Source organism: Borostomias antarcticus, assembly GCF_949987555.1.
Source record: "Borostomias antarcticus genome assembly, chromosome: 12".
Lineage (NCBI taxonomy): Eukaryota > Metazoa > Chordata > Actinopteri > Stomiiformes > Stomiidae > Borostomias > Borostomias antarcticus.
In genome coordinates this window covers 11,063,420-11,075,533 of record NC_140245.1, presented here as the reverse complement: position 1 = coordinate 11,075,533, position 12,114 = coordinate 11,063,420, and the positions used below count along the sequence as shown (strand labels likewise).

Sequence of the window (12,114 nt, the reverse complement as noted above, 5' to 3'; positions counted from 1 at the left end):
ACCATAATCATTGTCTTCTATCTCCAGTGTGTTTCTGGCTGGTAGCTATGCAACAGGACTGGGAGACTGTGGGAGTGGGGGGTGGGGGAGGGTGGGGGGGTTGGGGGGAAGGGGCCTTGCACACTCTTGATGACAGTCCTTCTGGGCGTCAGTGGAGGAGAGAGACTGACTGTGTACGCTGATGCAGAGCAGGAGCTCCAGAGCAGGAGAGCAAGCTGAGATGTTTTATAGCCTGCTGTGCTGAATAAATCCACCTAGCAGGTCTGCCCCTTTTATGTGTTCACAATAAAAGGACTGTAAGTAAGAATGTTCAATCAATGTTTCTGGCTCTCAAACATAAAAGAGACGCTACACCTTTGAGACATCACTTTCAATCTGTGCACCTTTGAGACATCACTTTCAATCTGGAAAGTAAATGAGGCAATTCTGATGATGGAAACTATAGAGGGTTAGGGTTAGATGCTTAACCCTATAGATGCAACTAGGCTATAACACTAACGTTATAAATCCTAGTTAAAACATACACATGCGTACGCTCAAAACAACAACAAAAAACATTGAAAGAAATAATTGAAAGAAATTGCGTCAATTAAAAGCACGGAGGGATTGAACTGAGTTGTCTTCGACGTGGGAGCTGTCCAGTGGCGTGGTGCTGAATGACGCCCTAGACCTCCATCTCCGTCTCCTCAGCTTCGCTTAACCGACCCGGCCCGTGCAAAACAGGCCACCTGTTGCTCTAAAGTTTTCGCTGGAAAGATTAATAAAAAGATACGTCTGCGTTAGACGTTACTGAAACCCATATTAACATTACCGAGCGTAAGCACGATGGGTGCGTGGCATTTTTTGTATATTAGGCAATGGCAACCGAAATGACGGGAGAGAAAATATTTTCTCTATAGCCGATCCTACAGCGGAAGAGAAGAGACAGATGACATAGCATTTCAATCCCTTCAAAGACGCGGTCTTCTCGTTCTTCGAATAAAATGATGCTATGATTGCCTGTTCGTTTTTCCTAACTATCCATTTTTTCTTTCGAGATATCCAATTGGCTCAACTCTGCACTGTTAATCAAAACAGCTAGCCTAGCCTATAGTCTCATAGCTTCTACACACTGATGAGCTTGACAAAACGCTCTTATCAACAAGTGCGAACGGTTCGCTCGTTCTAAAACGCGAAGCCAGACTCACCATCACCAGACAAGCAGAACAACAGGTGATTCCTCGCTGGCGCCGAGATGGGGCTGAGTGTTTCTCTCTCCGGCTGCCATTGAAAGTAACAAACGTCAATCTTAGCCCCTGGAGCCTCCCATCTGTGTTCCACGTAATGTCTACTGTGATGTTGCCATGGATGTTACTAGGGTAGTTCAGGGAAAGATGGATTTCTCTGTTTATATAGGTCTACTGTCCACGGACGAGTAGGGGGACGGATCCGTGCAGATGACGATTGCAAGAAGCAACCAATTGAAATTAGATTTGTTTAATACGGGGCTTCGAAATAAAGGGTGTGGCCCCAAAAACAGAATCATGAAACATGAAATCACTAATAGAACAAATGGATTTGGAATAATTAGGTTACTATAAAATCAATCAATCAATCAATCAAAGCTTTATTTGTATGGCGCATTTCATACCCAGAGGCAACACAATGCGCTTTACAGAGAACAAGGGAGGTGGGCATACGTTCCACCCCTACATATTCCAGAGGGAAGCAAAAAAACTGTAATCACCCGGGGGCCAGATAAGTGAGCTGTAAAAATTATTCCCTGACCCCTCTCAACAAGGTGATCGAGCAAGCTCCTGGAGTATGTTTGTCTACCAGCTAAGAACATTTATAAAGCAATAAATTACATTAAATTACATTTTCAGAGTAAGAGAGGCTAAAAACATCATGGGAGAGACATGGCAAATACTGGTGTGTGTTTGCCATGGCCCAGGCCTAAAGCCGGAAGTGGACTGGTGTATATCTGTGTGTACTTGTGTGTGTGTGTTAAATAAATGCTACAATATTAAAACAAGCCAAGCAAGCTCCTGGAATATATGTGTCTAACGGCTAAGAACATTTATAGAGCAATAAATTACATTAAATTACATTTTCAGAGCAAGAAAGGCTAAGAGCATCAGGTCCAGGCCTAAGCCGGATGTGGACTGTGTGTACGTGTGTGTGTAAATACTACGAAATCCACAGCTGTCACAGGGGTATATCTATCGAACTCAGGGTGGTCTGCGGGCGACTGTGGGGCATCCACTGGACCTGGTTAGAAGATAGGAAGGAGAGAGAGAGGCACTAGGGGAGGCAGAAAACGGTTAGTAGCATGCTGAGCCATTGAAGCAACAGATGTCAGAACAGAACAAGCCTGTTTCAGAGTAACCAGCTTCTGTACACTGCTTGATATACATAGTGCAGAGCAGGATAAGCACCAATGTATACAGAGGATTCACAGGTAGGTTTGAGGCTGCCTTTCTGTGTCTCAAGGTCCTAGCTAGTGATTGTAGGCTAGGTCGAAAAGGTACGTCTTGAGATCATACACATTGCATAACCCATTTGACAACTGTTTTGACGATGTTATTATGTGTGTATGTGGCGTGCTATAAGCATAGCCTAATTAGCCTATATCAGCCAAAATGGTGAAAGAAGCTTAGGTGTCATAGCCTACATTCACTGAGGACACGACAGAGTCTCTCTGTCTCTGTCTGTCTCTCTTTCGCCATATCTAATTGGTAATTATTATCAGGGGCCAAGCATGAAGTGAGAGGCACCCTATAGTAATTGGTAGTTTTCTTCTTCTTCTTCTTCTTCTTCTGCCATTGAAGTCAATCGCAGCCCCTATAACCGACTGGTTGATTTTTAGGAAACTTTGCACAGTGGTAGAGGGTAATGCCAAGATGCCATAGACCGGATTTTACATCAACTGGCCAAAGGGGGGCGCAATAGCAACTGGCTGAAATTGCGAACTTTGAACAGGCATATCTCATGCCTCGTTTGATGGAGAGTCATGAAACTTTGCCCACACATGTCTCTCTTCATGAAGAACAAACTTGTCTCAAGAACCTATAACCCCCGGTTATGTAGATTTTCTGCCATTTTGAATTTTTTGAAAAATGCTTAATATCTATCTCCTCCTAGAAAGCTTAACCATGGCATGGAACTCAGTCGACATAATCTAGGGACCAATATCTTAAGTTCCATCTCGGCACAATTTTGAAAAGTTGAATTGAACAGTCATATGAGCCAATGAAGAGCCATTGCAGAGGGTGTGGCTTTTCACATAAAGGGGTATAATTTCTGAAGACTTGTACAGAACACTGCAAAACTTTGTAGGCATGTCTCCACACATAACCGGAGGCTAACCCTCATTTCCGGTTCATGCCTAACCGCCAGGCCGATTTTTCCAAAAGTTGGTACAGTGGTACAAGAGCATATTTGAAGGTGACTGGAGAAATATGAAGCAGATTGGCCACAGGGTGGCGCTATAACAAGCAAAAATGCTTAAAAGTGGCTAAATCGCAATCAATTGCTGTGGCGCCACCCGTGGCCAAATGGGTTTCATATTGCTTGTATGGGTAAGGCATCGCATGCTCTACAAGTTACTCATTGGACTCGATCTCACCAGATTAAATTTTTATGTCGATATAATAGGGCTGCTAGATTAATCGGATTTTAATCTAGATTAAGATCTGGGCTGTCAACGATCATTAAAACAAAATAATCGCCATAAAACGATTTTGCAGAAATCAAGCGCACCCTACACTGCAGAGCTATACTGTGCTTGACCCCTCCCCCACCCCCCAAAGCCCCAAAACAAACACTTTAATTCAGAGCGAGACGAGTTGTCATGCGAGGTGCATGCATGCTCCTCTCGAACAAAACACGACAAGAAGATTATGGCAGCAGAAAGAGAGCCGCTGGTGGATGAGAGAGCTAAAACCACGTCAGTGGTGTGGAAACACTATGGGTTCGCAGAGACAGATTTGGACCAAGTTGACACGGTGTGTAAAATTTGCTACGCAGTCGTAGCTGCCCCTCAAAGTAGCCCTTCTCAGTCCCGTTGTCGCATTCCGCTCGCTCATGCCAGACAACAGTCCTTTGCCGGTCCATTCACTTTGCCGTCAAAATAAATTGGTGTCGGCCTATTTAGGAGAGGTCAGATAAACATGAAACTTCACTTACCTAAGCAAAAGGGTCTTAACAAATGCTGGGTTTTGAAGCCTCGGCGCTACCATTAAATAACTTATTTAGACGCGTTCTGTCATAGTGAAATTATTTTTCCGAGGTAGTCTTCTTCTTTGGTGGTGGCGGGGCTTTGAAGCTTCTTTATTTATCAGTTTTGGCACTTTTATTTATTTATCAAGGTCAAGGTTCACAATTTGTCTCCCATGGGAGAAATGTATCTAATCCAAAGAAGCCAGTCAACATTTAATAAATTAATTGTTATCAAAGTCAATGTATAATTTGATATGTTAAGAAAATGTTAAAACTTTTGGTTAAAAATAAATAAATTCAATGAATAATCGTGTTAAATAATCGTGATCTCAATATCAATTAAAATAATCGTGATTATGATTTTTGCCATAATCGAGCAGCCCTACGATATAAGCATTTTTGTGAAATGCCAGCCATAACGCTTTTATAGGCATATGACAGGCATACCTCACGCCCCGTTTGCCCTAGAGTGACGAAACTTTGCATATATTTGCCTCTCCTCACGAGGAACAAATTTGCTCCAAGAACTTTCAGTTATGTAGATTTTCCGCCATTTTTATTTTTTTGAAAAACGCTTAAAATCTATCTCCTCCTAGGAAGTTTCACCGGCTGTAGCTCAGTTGGTAGAGTGGGTCGTTCAATGATCGAAAGGTCAGCGGTTCGAATCCCAGCTCCAACTGTCCACATGTTGAAGTGTCCTTGAGCAAGGCACCTAACCCCAAATTGCTCCCAATGAGCAGGTTGACACCTTGCATGGCTGCTGCCGCCATTGGTGTGTGTGAATGTGTGTGTGAATGGGTGAATGAGAGGCCATTGTAAAGCGCTTTGAGTGTCGCTAAGGTGGAAAAGCGCGATATAAGTGCAGTCCATTTACCATTTACCATGTATGAATCTCAGCACACACAAACTAGGGACCAATGTCTACAGTTCCACCTCGTCAAGGGTTAGGCATGCCTAATGTTCACTAGAGAAAGATGTGTGACTGGCCACAGGGTGGCACCTGCTGTGGCGCCCCCCATGGCCAAATGGGGTTCATATTACTTGTATATACTTGTACTCTACTTACTAATACTTGCCTATACTTGTACTCATATGGGTTGGTAATTTCTTGCTCTACAACTTATTAATTGGACAAGAAATCACCAGATTTTAAACCCTAACCCTAACCCGATATTAGCATTTTTGTGTCAAGTAACCTCCATCGCTCTTTCTATGTATTTTCATTGACATTTTCAATGACCATATAATAGCTCAAATGTGGGTAGGGCGTGTTTGGCCAGTCGCCTTTGATGCGTTTGTTGCGCTTGGCCCTGTTATTGCTGCTTGCAGCTATATTGTGTTATTAAAATTAACATTTTAATTGTAAATTGTAATTGCACAGTGGAGTGAATATGAGGTTTATAACGTGAAAGCCTTGAAGGAGGTGTCATGCGCCACTAGCTCTCCTCGACTCCTCCTGCACGTAATTGCACGAGGCCATTGTCCTGAAAGGCTGCTCATATAATTGTGGAGGGTCCGCGCTGGCCACATTAGGCCTGTGACCTACATGTCTACAACGTGAAGAAAAATAACAAAGGAAACACATAAACATGGGACAGGGTTCATTTGGCTGTGATCTTGGAGACCGTGTCAACACTGATATGTACTGATAATAAAAAATGGCAAATCATAGCAGTCGTAGCTGTATGCATAACATCTAATTAGTTAATCCTAACTCACTGTGGCGCGAATCAGACCTGAATGAGACCTGTGAAGGTCTCAATGAGAATCCTGTGTAGCCGACTATTTTGGCCTATTGTCTTACCGTAGGTATGGACACTGAACCGATAGGTGTCTTTCAGGTACTGCAGCTGGTCAAATGTTGAGAAACCAATTGGTTTATTTATACTATCTAATCACACAAGCACAGGCCAAGTAATAATATTGCATCTGATCAGTGGTGTGTTGTCTTCCAGGCTGATCGCAGATAGGCGTGCAAGTCCCTCTTCCAGAGAGGTCCCTGTCCGAGCCGGGGGAGGGGCGGGGCAGGAAGTCTATATAAGGAGACACTTGTGTTTCACTTCTTTCTGACAATTTTGCCAGGAGCAGCTCGGGCGGTTGGCTGGCTGTAGCATATTGGGAGGACAACACAAAAGACAGAGGCTCCTTTGATATATTCCCAGTGGGCTGTTATCAATAGAGCCCTCCATCTAGGCTTAGTGTGGCTGAGGAGGCTCCTACTGGCCAGGCTTATGAGGCCTGCTAGTATTACACCTCTCTCTCTATTAGTCCGTTGTTCGTCTATGATAGAAACATCAGGAGGCAGGATTATGCATATTAGGACTCCCATCTTCCCTCCATCCTCTTCTCTCCGTCCTTTCAAGCCGTTAATGCTACAGATATTGGTTGGAGGGAGGAGGGGGGGCAGGTGAACATGTTCCGATGTGGCTCTGCATCACAATGAACAAGTGTGCGTCTGTGTGTCACTAGGGTTGAGTGTGACTAGGTGAAAGAGGCTGTTTTTCTATAGGGTATAGCAGATGCATGTTATCTGTCTGATTATCTATTATCCCACTGCTCTGATCCTTGATTAGCTCAGTGTGGACTCTGTCCCAACAATGCTGAACTGTTTCCATTCTTCGGCCCGGTCCGTCACTCCGCCCCCTAAACCATCTCTATTATGATGTAGACATGAGAAGACTGGAACTGTGACAGCAGCATGGGAGAAATCAGTCCTTTGGGGCGAGTGTCCTGATCAGGATAGTGTCCTGAAAACCTCTCGTCTTTTCAACCATCTCCACCATGTTCACATCCTCTAAGGTCCACGATGGGAGATGCACAGCGTTTTCTTTCCCTTTTACTTATTTTTTGTTATTTAAAGCTAAGTCAATGTCATTTTATAATCAATGTGTTGGTTCTTATGAAATGTTGGTGTGCCCCCCCCCCCATGTCTGGGTGAGTCTGTGGCCCCCAGTGTATGGGTGAGTCTGTGGCCCCCAGTGTATAGGTGAGTCTGTGGCCCCCAGTGTATGGGTGAGTCTGTGGCCCCCAGTGTATGGGTGAGTCTGTGCCCCCCCCCCCAGTGTAGGGGTGAGTCTGTGGCCCCCAGTGTATGGGTGAGTCTGTGGCCCCCAGTGTATGGGTGAGTCTGTGGCCCCCCCAGTGTAGGGGTGAGTCTGTGGCTCAGACCTCAGGCAGCGGCACCCCCTAATGAGCTCCAGGAGCACCAGAGGAATAAAAACAGACAAGGTCTTCTTTTTTTTATTTATTCGGTTTCTCTCAGTACAGAAATATGTCTATCTTCATAACATTCTTTAGGCAGGTCAAGTTGGCAGCATTCTTCTCTTTTTGTTTCCAAGTGGCAGACAATACGAGTACAAAACATCTAGACCTGAAGCAACAGGGTCAGCCTTCTCTCACACACACGCACACACACAGTACTCAATAAAGATGGCACACTGGTTCACTCAAACTCCACATAGACAGATAAGGAAAATAGGACAAAAACTGTAGAATAAGACAATCACAAGCAAAACAGAGGAAAAAAAAAAATCCATCTTTGACTTTTTATCTCCCAGAAATGAAGTATAACACCTCTGGCCTCAAGAGTCTGGATTAATCAAAGGAGTTGCTACATGTACGATTTTTGTTGATTTCGTTGATTCATTATGTATCTATCAAATGAACCAGGCTGAATCTGCAGGGTTGGTGAAGAGAATAAGTTCTTCTTTAGCGCATGTCTTTAGCATTTTCCTTGCCGGACTGACCGGGTCAAACACGCAATATCCTCACCTAAAGCAACATTGAGTAGTCTAGGAACACTTATTACACCTATCAGTTCACCAGCCCTGCAGAGTGTACCTGGTTTTTTAGAAAACCTTGCATGTAGCACTTTAAAAGTGCCCTGCACTATATGATCTGACCAATGACACACACACACACGCACGCACGCACACACACACACACACGTCTTTTCTGTTTAGTGTCTCTGAGACTGAGATACTGCTAGACCCAGGAAACCAGTCGCCATAATCAAAAAGCTTAAAATGTTGCTCACTGATTTTTCTTAACATGTTTGGGGAAAACTACATACAGAACTGCACAGCTTGAATGATTTTGTTAAAAATAAAAGACAATAACACAAAGATTTAAAGAGAGGTGTGATTTCTAGTGGTTTCACAACCACTAAGCAGTTAACAGATTTTTCTAGACATTATTGCAACACATCACACTTCAAATTAATTTAAAAATGGGGTTTAACCAGGTGAATAAATTAGAATAGTATGTAAAAAAGAACAAGCATATGGTAAGCTTTGACTCTCTTTAAGGCAGGCACAACCACAAAAGCTTCACAGACGCGATAACCCAACACGTACAAGCCTACTGGTATTACCGAAATATAAAAGAAAATAAAATAAAATAAATAAAAACATTCAAAATTAGGAAAGAGGACAAGTCCAATATTTGGCAGGTGTGCACACAGTCTGTAAACAACTCAATCACTTGGGGAGAGCAGGGAGCACCCAGAATCCTCCGCTCCTTCCGCTTCCTGGGAAAGCACCAATGATATTGTAGAGGGGGGGGGGGGTCTTGTCATGAGCAATAAGAAGCAGAGGTATTTTCTGCTCTGAATGAACATGCCCCCCCCCCCCCCCCCCCCTCAGCCAGCCAGTCATGGTTCCACAGTTGTCTGGGCACGTCTGATCAAATCCTCCTCAATCCTCTGACTTACGAAGACAACATCACACCTGGGGATATACTTTTCCGTCGGAGGGAAGGAGGCGTGTTTTCAGAGTGTCCGCCCCAGTGTTCAGGCGTAGTAGAGACTCCCCCCCCCGGGACTGCTGCTGCTGACTCCTCCCCTGTGACCCCGCGGCCCGCACCGGCTACCGGATCCGGGTGAACAGGTTCAGAACCGACACAGACTCCTGGGGAGGGAGGAGAGACCAGAAGGATCAGCGCCCCGTCAGACAAGGAGAGGAGAACATGGAGGACGGAAAGAGGAAGGCAGTGAAAACTACAACCCTCCTCTCAGTCACAGATGGGGCGGGACACTTAAGAGTACTGGGCAAGAAACAACTGGTTTGTTTGTTTATGTAGTTTCTTAGAGCAGGGTTTGAAGACCGCAGCTCTGGACTGGTCAGCTAACCGCGTACAGAGAGCGTTGGTACTTCCTGGTTGTGGTTACCTTAGTGGACCTCATCTTGCTAAAGACATTCCAGAACCTCAGCGTCTCGTCTCCTGCTCCCGTCACTATGGCCTCTCCGTCAGGGGACATGGCCTACACACACACCACACGCACACAAACACGTTTGCCACATAAGGACAGATATTTCATTTAATTTCATACTTTTATTTCAACTCGTTAGACACTGAGGTTTCCCTCATTTGCGGTGTTGACGAGCTAACACACAATCATACACAATCATAAACAAAACAATTAAGGGAGAACAATAATAAAGAACAACAGATCAATGTACCGTGTTACAGATAGAATCATTTTCATTTCAATTGTGTCGCCATAGTCTAATACTGACATAAAGACAGCTTGGACTATTCTCTTCCTACTAGACATAGGGAAACAAGAATGGTTCCTATACAGGAAGCCAATTTTCTACCGTAACTTGGACACTAGATTATCCACGAGACTTGTAAGAGAGTTTATCGTCCAGCCATAAACCAAGGTATTTATATTTAGTGACTCTCTCAATACTTGACCCGTCTGCCGCAGTTAAGTGGAGTTTATCATAGTCAATAGCCCTGGCTCTAGAGAACAGCATAAACTTAGTTTTGCTAGAATTAAGTACTAGTTTGAGATTGGTAAGGGCTGTTTGTAGCACATTGAAGGAAAGCTGCAGATTCTCAATGGCATCATGAATAATATCCGCAATACAATAGACAATTGTATCATCCGCATATAAATATGTGTGACAGCCAGACAGTGACGTAACAATGTCATTAATATAAATGGTGAACAGGACCGGACCCAATACCGAACCTTGGGGCACACCCTTTGCTAGAGGGAGGAAGACTGATTGAATGTTACCCGATTTCACACATTGACGTCTCTCCAACAGGTAATCTTGAAACCATTCACGAGCACCGGCATCCATACCAATACCAGCTAATCTCTTCAAAAGTAGATGGTGATCAACCGTATCAACCGCTTTAGAAAGATCTACGATGAGCGCAGCACAATGTTTCCTATTGTCTAATGCTGATATCACATCATTCAAGACCAGAGTAGTGGCTGTAATTGTGCTACAGTATGCTTAGCTCTAAATCCAGACTGATGAATACTTAGCACCGAGTAACTTGAGAGAAATTGTTTTAATTGGTTATTTACTAAGGTCTCTAGGACTTTGGCCAGGCATGGTTACTTGGAGATGGGGCGATAGTTTTCCAAACTGTCCCTATCACCTCCTTTGTGCAATGGAGTCACCCTTGCTGATTTCCATATTGGTGGAGCAGATAAGTGATTTAATCTTTCAGTTGGTGATGCAAGCATGAATATTGCCATGAGCAGTCTCCATGGGTCACTTAACAAGAAAATGGTCCGAGCCAACTTGAATTTTAAAGATGGCGGCCATTTTAAAGATGGCCGCTACCTCAGTGGAACAATTAAGTGATGTAATTGTTTAGTTGGTGATACTGGCATGAAAATTGGCATGCGTAGTCTTCATGGGTCCCTTGCCAAGAATATTGTCCCATCCACTTGAAATTTCAAGATGGTGGCCATTTTTCAAGATGGCCACCACCTAAGTGGAGTAGTTAAGTGATGTAATCATTCAGTTGGTGATTGAAGCATGAAAATGGGATGAACAGTCTCCATAGGTCCCTTGACCATAAAATGTTTACAGCCAATTGATATTTCAATATGGTGGCCATTTTCAAGATGACCACCACCTTTGTGGAGCAGTTAAGGGGGCTTAAAATAGTGTTGAGGCAGACACATTTTTCTACATGCCCAACATGCAGTGAATGAAGGACACAAATCTGTGATGATCGATGCCAATGACAGTCATTGTAATCATAGCCACTTCTGTTATGCCCTCTTTGATGCAACTTGGCCTTGAGAAAATGTGGGTGACTTTCGGCAAAGGAGAAAAGACCAGATGGATCTCAATACATGAGGTGGTGTCAGCCAGAAAACACGTGGTATCCTCTTCTTCCATGCATTCAGTGGTTGTGATGTTGTGTCAGCCTTCCATGGAAAATCAAAGAAGTCTGCCTGGAAAACATGGTGTGATGAGGTCTAACTCAGTGAATGTCCCCCTGCAGTGGATGACAGCCACCTGCAAGCTTTGGAGAAATGTGTTGTGCAGGTCCAGCCATGTCACAACTGTAAATGAGGCTAGGCTTGACCTCTTTGCCAGAAAGCAAAGACCATATAACCTGATCCCACCAACTCAAGCAGCAGTCAAAGAGCATGCCAAACGTGTGCCAAACGTGTATCTTATGAGGCTGGATACGTGTGGGGACAGGCATTGAAGCGACAGCCACAAATACCAAGCCCATCTGACTGGGGATGGATAAAACAAGATGAGGGGTGGAAAATCTTTTGGACTTCTCTTCCACCTATTGCAGAGAATTGTTGGGAGTTGATCAAATGTGGGTGCACCAAGGCATGTACTGGAAGAGGTAAGTGCTTCAGATATGGACTCACTTGCACATGTCTATGTAGTTGCCCCTGCTAGAACCAAAGTGCTTTTTACCAGGGTTACTCTCCCTTGGCCGCCTGTGTTCTCTATGGCTCGGCTCCCCATCACCACACCAGTGCATCTTCAGTTTTAACAGTGAAACACATATTTTTTTTATTATTTAATTAAGTTTTTAGTATTGTTTTCCACTGCCAGTGAGAGATTTTAGTTGAGGAGTTACTTTGTAATGTCAGTACCTCTGCCTTTGATTTGTAAGAGATATTTTCAGTTTGTC

General features: G+C 44.0%; 1 protein-coding gene across 1 annotated transcript in view; it reads right to left on the bottom strand.

Annotated features, from left to right (window-relative positions):
* Positions 1 to 7,486: 7,486 nt before the first annotated feature.
* LOC311316039 (fizzy-related protein homolog) overlaps positions 7,487 to 12,114 on the bottom strand; it is a 20,420-nt gene continuing 15,792 nt past the window's right edge. The window contains exons 13-14 of the mRNA XM_084446779.1: positions 9,368 to 9,460; positions 7,487 to 9,107 (exon numbers count right to left, since the gene is read on the bottom strand). Coding sequence (XP_084302905.1) covers positions 9,066 to 9,107; positions 9,368 to 9,460 — 135 coding nt within the window. The 3' untranslated portion in view covers positions 7,487 to 9,065. The remainder of the gene's footprint in view (positions 9,108 to 9,367; positions 9,461 to 12,114) is intronic.